The 18,726-nt window shown below is 51.8% G+C and overlaps 1 protein-coding gene across 1 annotated transcript; it reads right to left on the bottom strand.

Moving 5' to 3' along the window:
* Positions 1–254: 254 nt before the first annotated feature.
* On the bottom strand, positions 255–17,899 carry LOC119110476 (WD repeat-containing protein 86). The gene is made up of 10 exons (XM_037234313.1): positions 17,827–17,899; positions 17,032–17,139; positions 9,196–9,328; positions 7,356–7,477; positions 4,924–5,069; positions 4,252–4,437; positions 3,340–3,465; positions 2,129–2,303; positions 1,506–1,680; positions 255–644 (listed from the first exon to the last, which is right to left on the bottom strand). Exons 2-10 carry the CDS (start codon positions 17,108–17,110, stop codon positions 449–451), a joined length of 1,338 nt encoding a protein of 445 aa, XP_037090208.1. The 5' UTR covers positions 17,111–17,139; positions 17,827–17,899; the 3' UTR covers positions 255–448.
* Between the last annotated feature and the right edge of the window lie 827 nt (positions 17,900–18,726).

The following is an 18,726-nucleotide window of genomic DNA, read 5'->3' as shown; positions in this document are numbered from 1 at the left end:
CACCGCCGCACCGCCGCGCGCCCTGGCGACGGGCCGCCAGCTCGGGCGGCGGCGGGCGGAGGAGCCGCTCGGCGCGGGAGCTGGCGGCGACCACCGCCCTGACGCCCCTGCCCAGCCCCGCAGTGGTTCTCGCCGGCGTCAGTGGCCGCGGCCGCCCAGCTCCGGGCCAGCCGGCCGGCCCCCGCGGCCCGCGCCCGCTGGCCGAAACCACGGCTTCGGCCCAGCCCGGGCCCGGGCCGAAACGTGCTCCGCACGTCCGACGCAGCGGAACCCGAGCCCAACTGTGTGCCGCGGTACCTGACCGGGACCAGCTGGGCCTACCAGCCTTTTTCCACATCTCCAGACCCAGCTAGGCCTAGTCAAGCCCAGCCTGGCCCAGCCTGGCCCAGCCAAACGCAGCCAGGCACAGCTGGGCCCGGTCAGGGCCCGGCCGGGGCCCGCTGTTCAGCTAGTCGTCGTCGAGGGCAGCCAGCTCGCGCTCGTAAGCCTTGATGTCGTCGTCGTGGTTGATGTTGTCCTGGTTGGCGCCGTCCAGCCTTCGCTCCAGGTCCTTCAGCCGCTTGTCCTGCTCGCGGTAGTAGCCGCGCTCCTCGGGCTGCTCGTCCTCGTCCTCGTTCTGCGTGTCCTCCGGCGGCGGGTCGTCCCTGGAGAGCGGAGGACGTCAGCTGAAGGGACAATTTGAGGTGGATGTCTGGTGAAGAGAGTCTTCTAAGTGGTGGAGGGACGTCAGTTGCAGGGAGTGCATTAGTTAAAGGGAGATCCTCGGTTGAAATGAGAGTCTCGGTTGACGAGAGAGCGGCGAGTAAGTGGGGTTCATCAGGTGAAGGGACGGATAGCTGAACGGGGTTTGCGAGGTGAATGGAGAATACCATGGAAAGCGAAATGTCCAGTGAAGGAAAGCTGTCGGCTCAATGCAGGATATGATGTAAAGCTAGGATGTCAAGTGACGGAGTATGTATCACGTGAAGTGAAGGGAAGACATCACGTCAGAGAAGGATGCCAGGTGAAGAGAGGAGGCAAGTGAAGGCAGCACTCAGAAGAACAAATGCAGCTCGTGAAGGATGCACACCGCGTGCAGGCAAGACATCAGAGAAAAAGAGCGAGAAGAGTAGCAGACAGCACATGACGTGGGAAAGAACATCATGTTAAGGTAGGATGCCAGATAAATAGGGCGGAAATAACTATTGCAGTTGACTGGCCGTTAAAACTCAATAGCTGACTAATTACAAATGAATGGAGAACGGCAGGTGACGAGGTGCGCCAGGTGAATGGAGGATGCCAGGTGACGGAAAGGCGCCATGTTTGCGGAGAAAAGCAGGTGATGAAGTGATGGCAGGTGAGGGACGAAGCCGGTTGAAGGCAGGGCGGGTGTGAAGGATGAAAATCCGATCAAGGGATGTGATCAGGCGGGGAATGACACCAGGTGCTGGGAGGACATCTGGAATGCATGTTGTCAGCAGTCGCAGCTGGGGTGCAGCCCCAGGGACTGGGACGGGCACACTGACGCGATGTTTTTGGCGTCCCAGACTTTGAGCACGCCATCATTGCTGCCCGTGTAGAGTTTGCCCTCGATGTACTGCAGGCAGTTGATGGCCGCCTCGTGGCCCATGTAACTTCGCTTCAGAGCCCCGGACTTGGCGTCGAACGCGCGGGCCAGCGTGTCTCCACAGCCGGTGAACACTGCAAGCGGGACATCGACATGACCGTAAATTAGCTCTCACTCCATGTCTGTGTCTTAATGCCTTGAACTCAACTTCTGCTCTTGTTTCGATAAAGACATGTTGCCGAAATATTAACCCAACCATATCTCTATTCACCCGGTTTTTCTCTGAGGAAGAAGGCTAATACTACTGTCCTAACTGTCACTTTGTAGCAAAAGGGCACCTTGGCCGCCGGGGAAATAGACCAACGCAAATAACAGTCAACATAGTGCACATTACACCCATATTTTCAATAAACACAAGACTGTCCACCCGGCTCGACCAAGCAAAAGATGATAGAAAACATACCATACTTTCGATGTTTATAATGCAACACTTCCCTGAGTTTCGGAACTGGCCGGCAGTGAGATAGGTTGTGCCGACTGCGTGGTCCGTGGGTGTACCGGCCATGGCTCGGGCCCACTCACCGACTCCGTCGGCCACCTTCAGGCAGATGACCGAGTGCTTATGGGACTTGTAGGTGCGCGTGCAGTCTCCGAACTCGGTGACCCAGCAGCGGGCCGTGGTGTCGGCTGAGCCGCTGTACAGTAGCTTGTTCACCACCTGCATGCAGACTATGGACTGGTTGTGGCCCTCCATCGTCTGAAACGGACCGGCGCAGGCAATGCTTACTGATGCCTCGAGGGCCCCAGCGTCAATCGCACGTGCAGCGTGGAATGCTACGCGCTAACGCCCTGGGTTCAATGCTGAAAAATGCATGCTGATGGCCTATACGTGCGCATTTTGATGTGCCATTGCATGCAATGCTTGAAACTAAGGGAAAGAACCGCGAAGCAGGCAGCATAATGGTGCGATCTAAGGGACGTGGGACTGCCGCTCTGAGGGACGTGGGACTGTCACTCTAGGGGGCGTGGGACTGTCACTCTGAGGGACGTGGCACTGTCACTCTGAGGGACGTGGCACTGTCACTCTGAGTGACGTGGCACTGTCACTCTGAAGGACGTGGCACTGTCACTCTGAGGGACGTGGCACTGTTACTCTGAGCGACGTGGCACTGCCACTCTGAGGGACGTGGCACTGTCACTCTGAGCGACGTGGCACTGTCACTCTGAGGGACGTGGCACTGCCACTCTGAGGGACGTGGCACTGTCACTCTGAGCGACGTGGCACTGTCACTCTGAGGGACGTGGCGCCGTCGCTCTGAGGGGCGTGGCACTGTCACTCTGAGCGACGTGGCACTTTACCTCTGAGGGACGTGGCACTGTCACTCTGAGGGGCGTGGCACCGTCACTCCGAGGGGTGTGGCACTGTTACTCTGAGCGACGTGGCACTGTCACTCTGAGGACTTGGCACTGTCACTCTGAGGGACGTGGCACTGTCACTCTGAAGGGCGTGGCACTGTCACTCTGAGGGACGTGGCACTGTCACTCTGAAGGACGTGGCACTGTCACTCTGAGCGACGTGGCACTGCTACTCTGAGCGACGTGGCACTGTCACTCTGAGGGACGTGGCACTGTCATAAGGTGAGACGGAGTTTGGCTTCCGGCTGCGAATGTGGCCGCTTGGTGCTATCATGGCTGCACTTTACGTCCTTTGACCACTATTTTACAGTCACTGGACCTTATACACGATTTTGTAGCGGCTTGGGTAACTTATAAAAAACGGATAGATCTTTCACCTGTTTGCAGATCGCCGAGGAGATCTCCCAGATCTTGATGGTACGATCCGGACCGGCAGTGAATAGGACGGTACCGTCTCTGTCAGTGGCCATGCACGACACCGGGGCCGTGTGGCCGCGGAACGTCTGTCAGAGGGTGTCACAATTAAACAGAGGCGACAGCCTAAAAAAATGGTGGTAGTCCGGTGTTCTTCAAACGGAAAAGACATTCAGTGACGTCCTTGGTTGACCCATTCCCTGACTCACATCATATCGCAAGCCAATAGCATACCGCTGCGTTTGTGAGCGGAGCACGTCACTGCCCACTCTCCTCGCATCACTTTGAACACTCACCCTCCCTCGTATCGCTCTCCCAGTGATCGTTCCTTTCGTGGGGTTAGTCATGCGACCGGTTCGACCGTAGCTTAGTCTACTATGAGATTTGATTTGGCATGGTAAGGCGCCTTCTGTTACATTATAGCAGTCCGCCACAACGCGTATTACTGCACCAGGTCGTGTATATATATATATATATATATATATATATATATATATATATATATATATATATATAGATAGATAGATAGATAGATAGATAGATAGATAGATAGATAGATAGATAGATAGATAGATAGATAGATAGATAGATAGATAGATAGATAGATAGATAGATAGATAGATAGATATACTGGACCGGTTGAGTCGTGACAGAGCCTCCTGTTCTGAATACACACACCATCGCACGCTCGGTACAGCCCCGTCACTCGAGATCGGGGGTGAGTTCGGACCGTCACTCGAGATCGGGGGTGAGTTCGGACCGTGCCACTCGGAGTGGACGCGCCCTTGTCACCCCAGGCGAGATGAGTCTGGATCAGCCCGCTCGCACCGGACACCCGCGGGCCCGCAGACCGGCCAGACGGCAGTCTTCCGCACCCGGAGGCTGGAGCCGGTCTCGGAGTCGAAGCTCCACGACTTGGCCGTCTTGTCGACGGACCCGGTGAGCAGCAGGTCCCCCGGGTGGATGGTGACCATGTCGGCGTCGGCGTCGTCCACCTCCGAGTCCGAGCCCTGGTCTTGGGCCGCCACGAAGATGATGGGGTAGACTCCGCCGCGGTGACCCTGTGACCGCGGATGAGGTGAGCGCCCGGGCCGGCACACCAAGCCGGCGCCACGCCACACACTCGGTAGCGGTCCATGCTCGGGTAGATTGAACGATGGTGGTGGTGAACGACACTTGGGTTTGCAAATTTCTCGGACAGGTCACGGTCAAGCGTGGAGAAGCTTTACGAGTCGACCTATCACAATTACGCCTCAAATGTCCGACATCAAGCCTAAAAGCTTCCTCGAAACGTTGCCAGCATTCAACTTCTGTATCGTGCCAGTTGACAGGTATTTCGCTGGGACAATGAGTACTTTTCGATAAGATAGCCCAATTGTTTGCGCATATCCAAACTTGAAAGTTTTTCAGAACAATCGGGGTCCGACCAAGAGTTGTGTTTGGGTCTGCAACCAACTGTTCCACAGACTGCGCTGATGCAATGTTTTTCGTGTTCAGTTCAAGATAACGCTTGCGTCGTGGGTCTGAAGTGAGCGCAGGGCGAATACCTTGAAGACTCGTATGCAGGCCTTGCTCTCATTGCCGTCCCCGAGGTCGCTGGTGTCGAAGAGCCACGCCCGGGCCGTCTTGTCGTACGACGACGAGAAGATGAACTCGCCCGTGCAGATTATACGGCTGATCCTGGACTCGTGACCTGGACAGTCACGACCGTCACGTTTAATTTCGACGCACGTCACTGCCTGGGTCAGAGGCGTGGTAACGGTAACGTTACCGAACGTCACTGAGTGGGCCAGAGGCGTGGCAGCCGCCCTTGTGTCAGCTGCCACATAAGACGTCACCGAAGTGCACAGCGGTTGAGATTCGAACCTGGAACCTACGAAACCAAGAGGATAGCTCACAAATGTGTGTGTGCTTTTGTTACGAAACGACTGATTCATATGACATGGGTACAGCGCACGGACACAGATGCATTGCCCAGGCCGGCAAATCAGGTCAGTTGTGCGAAACTGGGGTGCCGCATAACCCACGGCTACAGCGTCGCCCGAATAATGCAAATGCGCCGGTTCGGAACCCACGGTCGGCTGTGTTTCACTGTGCTCTGTCACAGCCGGCGCCGGTTCGGGACCCACGGTCGGCTGTGTTTCACTGTGCTCTGTCACATCCGGCGCCGGTTCGAGACGTACTGTCGACTGTGTTTTTCTGTGCTCTGCCACAGCTGGCGCCGGTTCGAGGCCCACTGTCGGCTGTGTTTCCGCCCTGCTACAGCCAGCAACGGTTCGAGATCCACTTTCGACTGTGTTTCTCCTCTGCTACAGTTGGCGCCGGTTCGGGACCCACTGTCGGCTGTTTCCGCTCTGCTACAGCCGGCGCAGGTTCGGGGGCCTCTGTCGGCTGTGTTTCGCTTCGCTATGCCACAGCCGGCGCCGGTTCGAGACCCACTGTCGGCTGTGATTCTGCTCTGCTACAGCCGGCGCCGGTTCGGGACCCATTGTCGGCTGTGTTTCTGCTCTGCCGCAGCCGGTGCGGGTTCGGGACCCACTATCGGCTGTCCTTCGCTGCTACCTGTCACAGCCGGCGCCGGTTCGAGACCCACGGTCGGCTGTGTTTCACTGCGCTCTGCCACAGCCGGCGTGATCAGCTGTATTACGAATGGTCCCGGCAGTTCCACGAGGCAGACATTGAAGCACTCCAAGCGGCGACGCGGACCGGCACGCCAGGGGGACACTGGACCTGTCCAGCCAGATGTACTACATTGAATGGTCGCTGCGGTTGGCGGGTCCAACAGCCCGCCCCAACTTAATGGCTGCCGGGAACTAAATCCACAGCAGCACAGGCTCCAGGCCGGATGATTTCGAACGCCGGGTCGTTGAGAATATCGTGCAGCCACATCTCGGTGTTGGTTTGGTGCAGCTAAGTTCATTATATCACTGCGCCTTGTCTGCCGCTTTGACCCTGCAGGGCGTTTGACCAAAGGAAATTAAAAGTTAAAAAAATCTGAGAAAATTATTCGTAGCTTTTTAAGGTCATTTGTAATGGCTTTCGATCCGTGGTTGCTGATAATCCCAGAGAACTTCCACACTGAAGATGAAACCTTTTCTTGGTATGGATGATGAATTGGCCAATAGTCCAAAATGAATTAAGAAAACTCATTACAGTGAGGGTATGAGCTCGTTTTATAGTAGCTTTCAAATTTATTGTTAAATTGGTTTTACTTGAAGGCAGTTGTGGTGCGCGTAGAAAATTGAGGCAAGGGCGGCCTAATGCAGAAGCGCGGATGTACAGCGGATAGGATAAGCAGGGAAACGCTCGGACGGAAAATTTCACTGGAAAAAAATGTACCGTCGGCCGAACGTCGCCGAAATACGCCATCGTCCGATGTGATTGGCGGCCCGCGTTGGATAACAACGGTGCGTGTGATAAAATATGCGGTATTACTGTTATTCGATAGCAATTAGTAAGCTTTCGCAGCGCAGTTGGCGCAGCATTGGCTCGTAAAAGGCCTCTGCTTTACTTAACAGATAACGTGCACACAATAATATCCAAGCTTGTTTGGTGACCACCAACAGCAGCACTTTAATTCACTTGACATATCCATGTAGAATAGCTCATATCAAACGGCGTTAATCACCTGACGCTGAAAGGGTCCGATTTAAGCTGCCACAACAGCTGATTGGATCTAAACGACACGAACAATACCAGGTGGTGAGCCAAAATAAAAATCAGCTTGGCAACAAATCCGTGCCTTTTTCAGCCAACAGCAAGCGTTGCAGCGTGCCGAACTTCTTTATTTTTGCCTGCATTATTGTTTGTAGATAACTCATATTTAAAGACCTACCAATAGCTTCCCATATACCAGCAGATCGTTCTAGTCTTGGCCCACCGGTTGAAAACAACTGGAAAGGATGCATCCTTTAACATTTCCAGAGTTGTCACCAAGCGCTGGCGCCGGGGCACCACGGCGTCGGGCTCGTGCTCCCACCTTCGTATGTAAAGAGGCAGTCGCAGCTGGTCATGTCCCACTTCTTGATAGTGCTGTCGGCCGAGCCCGTCACCACGAACGTATCGCACGAGGCGACGCACGTGATGTAGCTCGTGTGACCCCTGGCGAGGAGGCGTGTCAAGGTCATGATTCACAAAGGTCAGTTGGCGTACAGTAGATGTAAGTGATCGAGTCGGGTCACGACGTATCATTAAATTATCTGGGACGATTCGGTTTCAATCCCAAATAAACGTGGTGTTTTGCTGGGTTGCATCATTGTTGGATGCATCGAGGCTGCGTCATGTTTATAATTATCAATTTATGAAGCTGCCGTAAAAAGGAATATAGTGCCGTCTGTCCAAATCGATCAAAGCTGTCGCCCGTAGGGAGCCCCGTCATTCGGAGATTTCGACATGCCATCAACAGCGAGGCAAATGTCCACGGGGAGGAATCGCGATTACGATTCATCAATTACATTTTGAACAATCAAAATATATCTAACAGAAGCTTTTATAGGATTTGTTCTGTGAATGCTTCGGACGCCTGATTACAGCTTTTCATAACAACAGATGCACGTTCGGCTGCAGTTTTACGCAACAGAGCAACCAGGCCCACTGGGGTCTTCCATCAACCACTGTATAACGGAGGCCATCAGCGAATGGCCCGCGCCCGCAACGACAGAGCGACGCACGGCCTCTGCAAGGGCGCCGCTGCGTCAGCTGATGACGTCTGGTCATGTCACCACCGCTGCTGGCCGGTGTTACGATCGATCGTCCTCAGCCCGGCAACGGGACCGAGTCCAAACAACTGGCGTCACCCGGCAGTGGGCAGTCGCAACCGCTCCTAGCAGGCTCGTGCTCGCAGTTCGTGCCCTAGCTTTACAGTGGGGCTCTCGCGCAGAGGGGTTCGTACCGAATTATATCGGAGATAACGCAGAGTTGGAAAGTGCGGAGGCGTAGTGGGGTCATGAGCAAGTGAATAGATAATTCGCTGCTCTCAATGCAAGAATTGGATGAATCAAAGCCAACTTGGCGTGAAACTATTGAAAACCCGCCCAAAGTTTCATGGATTTGGTTGATGTCATCTACATTGTACATTTCAAACGCCTGGACGCGCGGTGTGAAGTCCTCGAGGACGCCTGGAAACCCGGTTTAAAGTCACTCGAAGGCACCGGACACCCGGCTGGCACTCTTTTAGGACGCCCGGACACCCGGCTGGCACTCCTTTAGGACGCCCGGACACCCGGCTGGCACTCCTTTAGGACGCCCAGACACCCGGCTGGCACTCCTTTAGGACGCCCGGACACCCGGCTGGCACTCCTTTAGGACGCCCAGACACCCGGTTGGCACTCCTTTAGGACGCCCGGACACCCGACGTGTGCTCACTCGATGATGCCCAAACACTGAATGTTACTCACTCGAGGACAGTCATGCGCTCCGTAGGGACTCACTCGAGGACGTCCGAGCATTGGATAGTACTCATTCGAGGACAGTCAGGCACTCCGTAGGGACTCACTCGAGAACGCCCGATCATCGGATAGTACTCATTCGAGGACAGTCAGGTATTCCGTAGGGACTCACTCGAGGACGCCCGAGCATTTGATGGCGCTCACTCGAGGACAGCCAGGCACTCGGCAGGGACCCATTCCAGGACGCCGGAACATTGGATGATGCTCACTCGAGGACAGCCAGGCACTCCATAGGGACTCACTCAAGGACGCCCGTGCATTTGATGGTGCTCACTCGAGGACAGCCAGGCACTCCGTAGGGACCCATTCCAGGACGCCGGAACGTCGGATGATGCTCACTCGAGGACAGCCAGACACCCCGTAAGGACTCACTCGAGGGCGCCCAGGCACTCGGTGTCGTCGGTCTTGGTGCTCCACATGCGGGCGGTGCAGTCCTCGGAGCCGGTGATCAGGAGCGAGCCGTCCTCGCTGAGCGCCATGCAGTTGATGGAGCCGTCATGGTCGGCTGGTGGGCGACACGCGCCGCGCGTCAGGCACACACACAGACGCGTCAGGCGCGGCCCTCTGGCCTGCATGGTACATCGTGCGGAAGCGCAGGCCCTCATCACGAATCATATAACTAACCAGTTCTGCGTACGTTACCTATGTTACCGTTTTAACTCTCACTTAACTAAACAACCCGTACAATTATCGCTTGCACTGCGTAGAGAGATAGTGGATAACCCTATTTCCTCTATACGCCGCCGCATTTCATCGAGCACTATAATGGACGGTGCCCGATTCCGCGAGCGCATTCCGATTCCGCAACACTTACTGTTCTTTGCATCGTGGTAATTCCCCGGTTGGGCGGACCGACTCGCACTGCGGCTGCCTATGACCGGGACAAAAGGAACGCATTGAAAATGGGCGAAAGCGGCACAGATCTAAAAATGGTGCGGTTACGGAGGTTAGCCATTGTAGCAATACTTACCATCTGCGAGAAGCTGTGTGAGAGACAGCGATCCTCGCCGTTCACAGAAATGGTGAAATTCAAACACCACATCATGTGTCAATCATTTACAGGCAGCGACAGACGACCAGAAACAATCACTGAAGCCCACCTGCATGCTATATCAGCGCGCGAACTTGGAAACACCAAAGTACTGGACATGCGGAAAGACAATTGTTACGAACATAAGCGCATTGCATCCATCCTTCCCACGTGTCAACGGTGTACGGTCAATCTATGGTAAAGGGCTTGTGCATCTTTTCGTGACCGTATTATTTGGACGGTGGAACAAAAATGAGCTGCTGTACTTGCTCTTTGAGGCCCACTCCTTATCACCTTCCACTGTCGATGCTGACTTTGTGGGGCAAGTTACATTGCTGACAGTCTGATAATACCAACCGTAATAACGTCTGCGATCAGGCTATTATGCCCCTGCGCGGTCTGCTAATGTACTCAAAGAAAATTATATGTGGGGTAAAATTACAGTGTGTTTTCTGCTTACACTGTGCTAACATGCTCGTGGACACATTTTATATATCGTTCTCGGTGATGCAGAGCCTCGACATATTGACCAAACAGCCCTTGCTACTGTGTGTTAAGTTGCTGAGATATACCAAATAATAACGAATATCTTCACCTGACCTGAAATATTCAACTTTCTGCATTGCTAGGTCTCGGAGCAATAACTGCGTAGTTAAGATCGCGGCTAAAATGCAGACATGCTAAAATGTGGGAAGTGGAAGTGGAAGCGCTTCGTGGAAGTTCTATAACACCTGTATACGCTATTCCAGGTTAAGATCACATTAGATCAAAACTTTATGTCGCCGTGAGAACTTGTTGTGTGCAGGCGTGGCCAATCCTTGTGTGCTGTTGTGTGCTGGTGCGGCCAATCCTTGTGTGTTGTTGTGTGCTAGTGCGGCCAATCCTTGTGTGCTGTTGTGTGCCGCCGTGGCTAATCCTTGTGTGCTATTGTGTGCCGGTGCGGCCAATCCTTATGTACTGTTGTGTGCCGGCGCCGCAGCTGCTGCACTATAAATACTGCACCGCAGCAGTTCCGACTCCAAGAGCGATGAGCACAACATCTGCACGATGACCTGTGCCATCGTGACCTGTGCGGGTCAGCCGGATCTGGCAGCAGACGGCGCACGGCGGTGGTCGCGTTCTCGTGGCGAACAGGAGTGGGCGGCGCCGCCGGAGAGGGGCAGGATGAAGACCACCACATAGCGTGGAGCACACATGCTCGACATCTGCATTTAGCCAGACGGAGTGGCGTGTGAGGGCTGTCGGCGCAGTGTGCTTCAAGCTTAAGGTCATGGAGTGCCCTTCAGTGACCTCAGATAACGTAACTTTCTCACTTCCGAGTGATTTTATGCAACTTTTCTCTGCGGGCATGCACATAGGACTTTTAGAGAAGGAAAACGTGTCGTTTGATCTCACTTGATCTGCGCTGTTGTAAAAGATAGCTAAAAGCCGTCCGTGTTAACTTGATAGCGCGCGAAAGGACCGCGTGATGTTTGAACCCATCCTAGAGCATAGCGCTTCGAATCGCCGTGGGTTCGCGTCAATGCTGAGTCCCCAAGCCGAACACTCAGGGACGCCTTTTATAATCGCGTGCGGCCTGAGCAGCGCAGAATGGCGCAGTCAGTGTAATCACGGGTCCGGATTACACCGCTCTACACCTGGTAGTGTTCTGAATGGTAAGACACTGGACGCTGGAATGCTCCTCTCTTATCATAAAGACCCGCAGATCTGGGGAATGGGGGTGCATGGCAGCCTGAAACGCGAGGGTCAGTGGTCTGGTACTGTACTTCCACTGATCGCTCAGTGCCGTGTTATTATTCACGGGCTGCAATTTACGACGCTGCGTTATTTTGTCGGCCGTGGGCGAATGAAAGGGACGATTTGCGACGAGCTCCCAGCTTTTAGTTGAGGAATTGCTTTGCACAGGCAAGGAGTTTCGCTATGCTGTCTAGCATATGCGTTTACCCTCGCGGTCACACGCATTATTCTCAGACTTAGGGCTGTAATTACGGCATTTTCTGCACGATAGCCTCAGCCATTCCTTTCTGTTGTTTGTACAATGGGTTTCAGCGCTCGCATTTGATATATTATGCTTTTGTGCAGGGGCACTGCGTTTGGTATGATGGATAGGGTCGTACGGATGAGCGGGTTGTGTGATGAAAAGTTGGCCGCCCTTACTCACAAACCTAAGCCTTTCTTTGATTCCACAGGGGCTCCGCGCGTGAAAGTTTAGAGCGCTTTCGTATTGAAGACGTTCATCGTTCATGGCCTTTCGTAGTGAAGAACTTCATCGTCCATGGCCTTTTGAAAGACAGTTGCTGTCAAGATTGTGTAAGTTCAGGTATTGAAATCTCGCAAAGGAATGTCAGCATACATTGTTATTTGCATCATGAATGACTGGGGTACATTACAAGTATAGATTGCAAGGCTTTCCGAGCGCAAGATGATGAACGATTGATAACTGACATCGACGATCTCACTAACCCAGTTCGAACGAATGGTCCAAGGTTTGTCTCGAAGCAGCTTTACTCTGCAGGCAAAGGGAGACGAGGACAACGGAACGTCCTTCGTACCGTGTCAAGTCGCTCAGCTTGTGTCTGGTCGCGGGGTCAGGTGGCATGTGTGCCAAATCCGCTTGGCTTGTGCCTGGTCGCGGGGTCAGGTGGCATGTGTGCCAAATCCGCTTGGCTTGTGCCTGGTCGCGGGGTCAGGTGGCATGTGTGGCTCTGCCTTCAGAAAGCAGAAACTCTCATCGGTGGATATGGCCACTTTTTGCGCAATTCAATCAGAGGCCAACGTTGAAAACAGGTACTGGACCCACAAGATAATGTACATAAATGTACTTCGGGAAGTCCCGTCATCAGCATGTGCCTTTTTTGTACAATGCAAAATTTCCTTAATTCCAGAGCGCGAGAACAGGCCTCTGCTCGTGCTCTAAAAACGCTATTTTTTTTTTTACTATTTTGAATCGAGAAACAGCGTTTTCTGACTACAAAAGGGAAAACATATGACGATGAGACATCCCTCATTCAGGCAGACGTTTGGGTGCTTCTCTCTGGACTATGAGCTAAAATACTACCTTAGCCGCTCAGCTTACATAGAGCAGCCTATATGTATATATATATATATATATATATATATATATATATATATGTATATATATATGTGTGTGTGTGTGTGTGTGTGTGTGTGTGTGTGTGTGTGTGTGTGTGTGTGTGTGTGTGTGTGTGTGTGTGTGTGTGTGTGTGTGTGTGTGTGTGTGTGTGTGTGTGTGTGTGTGTGTGTGTGTGTGTGTGTGTGTGTGTGTGTGTGTGTGTGTGTGTGTGTGTGTGTGTGTGTGTGTGTGTGTGTGTGTGTGTGTGTGTGTGTGTGTGTGTGTGTGTGTGTGTGTGTGTGTGTGTGTGTGTGTGTGTGTGTGTGTGTGAGTGTGTGTGTGAGTGTGTTCTTATAAAAAGTGGCTCGATGATCAGACCGCGGTGTTCTCGCACTCGCTGGCATAGTACTTTCTACGCCACCACGCAGTATTTGACAGACATGTGTGTTTTGCATGGAAACCTACGGGCTGGCAAATCAGGGTCCTCGAAATTACATACGACGCCTCTCGAGGTTACTGCCCGGGCTTTAGGCCACCACTCCACTGCGCCCACTTCTCAGTGCTCACACCGGCCACGGTGCCTGTAGACGCCGAGCCATGACTGGCCGTGCCCTGCGTCAGCGCACGGTGGGTGCCATCTGTGAGCGTGCCAGATGAGGTGTGGGTGCCATCTGTGAGCGTGCCAGATGAGGTGTGGGTGCCATCTGTGAGCGTGCCAGATGAGGTGTGGATGCCACCTGTGAGCGTGCCAGATGGGTTTTATGTGCCATATGAGAGCGTGCCAGATGAGGTGTGGGTGCCATCTGTGAGCGTGCCAGATGAGGTGTGGATGTCATCTATGAGCGTGCCAGATGAGGTGTGGGTGCCACCTGTGAGCGTGCCAGATGAGTTTTAGGTGCCATATGAGAGCGTGCCAGATGAGGTGTGGGTGCCATATGTGAGCGTGCCAGATGAGGTGTGGGTGCCATATGTAAGCGTGCCAGATGGGGTGTGGGTGCCATCTGTGAGCGTTTCAGATGTGGGTGCCGTCTGTTAGCGCGCCAGATGAGGTCAGATCACTATTTGTGTGCTCTATGCAGTGTTTCATAAATTTACAAAGTGAAGTTGCTAGGGATTAAGGTAAAATCGCTTAACTTTTAGGTTGGTTGTGCGTACCACAATTTGTTTGAAGTGATTGATGTCAAAAGTGTAATATCTTGTAACATATTTGGGATAACCTGAGACCATTCAGTGATCTTTTATCACCCTGAAATCGATGAGCTTAGCTTCTTATTTTCTTATCATCTTAATATACGACTGAAATACTCAATGTGCCGTAAAATGTCTGCCAGAATTATATTCCATTTGTGGCATGACACACCCTGATACGATCTTTACATCAAACGACCATTTTAAATGTCAAGAAATTGATGGATCATGCGTGTATAATCGCCTTAGGCTTCCGAACTACTACACAGTAATATACTGTGCACAGAGTGTTCACAATCCGTTGCGAAATGACAACTCTTTAATGTCCGTGAAGTTAGCGATTTATTCGCGACTTTTTCAGCGACGAGTTCCGATTTCCCTGAAAAATGGTTGAAGGTCAATTGTGGCACGAGAACACCAAAAAGTACCCTTATTTTGCAATATCATGTCTCCTTCAAGGACAAAAGCTGGGTCAAAGCACGGGGAACTCGATATCACCCGAGAATTACAGGCCGATCTTCAGCTTGCAAACGTCAGAATATTCAAAACAGGAAGAACTCGCGTCCGTCAAAAAGCCCTGACCTCTCAAAGTCACCCTTCAAGGTCAACCGCGGGCTCAAAGTACGGGGAACTTCATATCACCCAAAAATTACCGGCCGATTTTTATTTTACAATGATCAGAACATTCACGACAGAAAGGACTAGTGTCCGTCAAAAAGTCCTCACCCTCAAGGCCACCCTTCAAGGTTAAACGCGGGCTCAAAGAACGGAAAACTCCATATCATCCAAAAGTTACCGGCCGATTTGTATTTTACAAAGATCAGCACATTCACCACAGAAAGAACTAGCGTCCGTGAAAAAGTGATGTGAGTAAATATTTGGGTGATATGGAGTTCCCCGTCCTTTGAGCCCGCGTTTGACCTTGAAGGGTGACCTTGAGAGGTCAGAACTTTTTGACGGACGTTAACGCTTTTTGTGGTAAATGTGCTGATCTTTGTAAGTTAAAATCGGCCGGTACTGTTTGGTTGATATGAAGTTCCCCGTCCTTTGAGCCCGAGGTTGACTTTGAAGAGTGACCTTGAGAGGTCCGGACTTTTTGACGGACACTGGATCTTTCTGTGGTGAATGATTTGATTTTGTAAGTTAATAATTGGCCGGAAATTTTTTGATGATATGGATTTCCCCGTCTTTTGAGACCGCGTTTGACCTTGAAGGGTGACCTTAAGAGGCCAGGATTTTTACGAACGCTAGCTCTTTTTGTGGTAAATGTTTTGATCTTTGTAAGTTAAAAACCGGCCGGTAATTTTTGGGTGACATCGAGTTCCCCGTCCTTTGACCCAGCTCTTGACCTTGAAGGTCACATGATATTGCAAAATAAGGGTCATTCTTGGTGTTCCTATGCCACATTTGGTTGTGAAACCATTTTTCAGGGAAATCAGAACTCGTCGCTGAAAAATCGCTGAATAAATCGCTAACTTCACGGACTTAACTTTTTAAGTTTTAGCTGGCGCATTGTGTGACCAAGGTCTAACTCATTGAATGAACTTAAAGCATTCAGATGAAATGCCAAAATGTTCAAGACTAAGCTATCGATTACGTCAATGTGATCTGCTGAAAGATTAAAACGCGCACAAAAAAAGCACAGGCGACGGCGTTCCTCCCTATCGTGGAAATGCAGCGCCGCTTTTGCTTCACCGCGAGAGTTCGTGGCATAATTAATTTGGCCGTTGGACAAACTTTGGTCAATATGTTGAGTTCTAGTGCAACACCCAAAACGGTGTGGGCAATTATAACGTCTGTTCATGTGGGAGTATGGGCGCTACAGTGGTCGCAGTAGACGGCGCGTCCGCAGCACCAATAATCAATTATTCAGCCGATTTGGAGGCGCTCCGATGCTGATTTAAAGTCCAGCTATGTTACCCGTTATAAAAACGAGCGTGAGGTCATTCATGACACACAGCTAAAAACACTGTCATGCGGAATTGAGATCATACGACGAACACATGACACTGCAGGCAACGCTTTCCAAGGCGCGCACATCGGAAAACGCACAGACAAAGCACACCGTATAGCGTAAAAATGTGCAACCCAGTGACGTCACATCTCGGTTACGGCATCCCTCAGATGTATGTTCATGCTTCAGAATTTGAAGGTCAGCTGTCTTCTTTAGGAGATTGCGAGCAGGACTGATTTGACTGAGGTTCGCTGGCCTGGTTTGGGCTGAGGTTTAGTGATGAAAATTGCTCACACGTTTTTTCGAGCCTTCCTTTCGAATTTCTACATATTTTAATCCGACAGTATACTACACGTCGATTCATGCCATGTCTTTTGCGCAGCCCGTCAAGAGCATCGGACACTGAATCCCTTGAACCGTTGATTTGTGAAGCAGTGTTTTTGGCTGCAATTGCCACGAAATCCAGTTTTCCTCGACATTACTGTCGACAAATATTGAGATACTATTCCTGTACTGCTGCTGGTAGGCAAGTTAAGTAGCAAAGGATGCACCAAATCCTAAAAGGCGAGGGAATGAGTTTCATCTGTTTACGGTGATCTCGATCTTGCGGTGCTTTTTTTGCCTTCTCCCAAGCTATTGCCTTAAATTTGATTGGTTGTCAATAAATGCAACAAACCATGATAACTGGCCTCCGGCCAGTTGTGAGCGAAATCACCGGAAGTGTATTGAGATGAAAGCAGTCCAGGAAGCTTACGTGATCGACACAAAAATATTGTAGTTTGATTTAAGATTGGGTGGTAACAAAAACTCACAGAGACAGTCACTGCGGTTTCACTGAAGACAGCAAACTAAGCAGCCTTTGGGATGTCCCCCAAGCCCCAGGAAACAGGGTTTGTTATTGACTGTGCCCGACACGAGTATTGTGTGCTGGCTAGCTTGCAAGAGTTCGAAGAGGGTATTTACTTGGACGTTTTCCGAGAGATTCTCGCTCATAGATGCTCCTGCCGTCCTGTGTGGTTTCCTTGGACCCCCGGCATCCCATAGCTGGTGGCTGGGAGCTGGCAGGAACGCCTGAAAATGGAGCTGGGGTTAAATGTCCGCATACAGTAAAAGGGCGGTGTGACTGCGTGTAAAAATGGGGTAATGCACATAAGGGATTAATTTCAGAGCGCCTGTCATATATATATATATATATATATATATATATATATATATATATATATATATATATATACGTGTGCAAGTGTGGAAGATATGCACCTATGCGAGCCGCACGCGTGGCGAAACAAATAAACCAGAAGAGCATCACAAAAAAACGAAGTGCCTGAAAGGGGAGTAACTTTCCTATACGAGTTGATGCATCAGTACGTTCTCTGTAAGTTGCGTTTTTTAGTCACTGCAATTTTGGTTGGGAGTTCACCACATGAAGCTGTTGGCGGTCAACAGAGAAATTGCGTTAACCATGTTTGGATATCTCATGTTTGGGTACAAAGACGCAGGTCCCTAAGCATCATAAAGGGCTCAGGCCAAGCTTGCAGTGGTGCTGCATGTTTGGTACCGGGCACTTTGGATCCAGAAAGCCCTCATGTGGCGGCAAGAAGCATGCATAGCATGGGATGGTCATCTCATTGTGGAAGTGCTGAGCCCAGGACTGGTAACAGCATGAGGGTGAGCCCTTTGCTCCCGGTCCGTCCATCCCTATGGCCCGTCCATGGTCTGAACCACCCCCGCGCCGCGGCTGGCGGCGGCGCCACTCACCACGGCGCTGCAGAAGCGGGTGCTGGCTGGACGGCTGCAGGCGCGGGCGCCGGACGCTGGCGGCGGACGGGCCTCAGCGCTGCGGCGACCACCGTCGGGAACACCGGCCGCCCGGGCCCCGGCCGGCTGCACTCCCTGGTGACCGGGTCAACACGCGCCAATCGATGGCCAGCCGCACCGACCGCCGCTGACCCCACACGCTGGCCCCCGCCACGTGAGCTGTACGCGCCGCGAGAGCAGAGCACCGACGGCGACGGGTCTTGCAGCTGGGGCTCGGGCCGCGACACTGATGCAGCATGTTTCGTGTGCGTGGCGCGGTCAGAACAGCTGAGACTCTGTGCCAGATTGTTTACTTTTATAACTTGTCCCTCGCGTTTTGTGACCTTGCTCCAAGATGTGAGATGCTTGTCAGATCATAGCACTGAGTTAGGACTTCCGACTATTTGCATCTCACGGCTATTTTTGGTTCGTGGTCAATAAGATATTTTTGTAGTGAACACACTTTGTTTATCCCCTTCCATCTCAATTGGGCAGTCTCACTCCGTAGTGATTTAAGTGGTCTGAAGAAGTATGCTATAACGTTTTATTTGTATGACCTAACTCAGGTACGATATAAGCTACAGCTATTGCTCGTTTGGTCATTCCCATGGACCTAACATTATTCCATAGAAATGAATGGTGGCATGGTTGAACCTTAACAAACTATTTCGAATCTAAGGAGAGCTACGAGACGTTGGAAAAAAACGTCATTTGGCCATATTTTGAACTGACTTGAAATGTCAGTGATAAGAAATGTTTAAAGATCGCATTATCAAACTGATAGAAACAGGGGCGCAGCCAGAGCCCTCACAAGGAGAAAGCAAGGCCCTGGGTATACAAAGAAAAAATAGCCGGATATGA

The sequence above is a fragment of the Pollicipes pollicipes genome, unplaced genomic scaffold, assembly GCF_011947565.3.
Source record: "Pollicipes pollicipes isolate AB1234 unplaced genomic scaffold, Ppol_2.1 Scaffold_7231;HRSCAF=8579_pilon_pilon_pilon, whole genome shotgun sequence".
In the NCBI taxonomy this organism is placed as follows: domain Eukaryota; kingdom Metazoa; phylum Arthropoda; class Thecostraca; order Pollicipedomorpha; family Pollicipedidae; genus Pollicipes; species Pollicipes pollicipes.
The sequence above is the reverse complement of the archived record's forward strand: the minus strand, read 5'-3'. Positions and strand labels throughout refer to the sequence as shown.

Excerpts from the sequence above, each read along its gene's own strand:
- LOC119110476 (XM_037234313.1), bottom strand. The coding sequence starts at position 17,110 with ATGGGATGCCGGGGGTCCAAGGAAACCACACAGGACGGCAGGAGCATC. Across the intron at positions 4,438-4,923 it reads CCTGCATACGAGTCTTCAAG|GGTCACCGCGGCGGAGTCTA; the intron begins GTATTCGCCCTG and ends CCGCGGTCACAG. Across the intron at positions 2,304-3,339 it reads CCTCGGCGATCTGCAAACAG|ACGATGGAGGGCCACAACCA; the intron begins GTGAAAGATCTA and ends GGTCCGTTTCAG.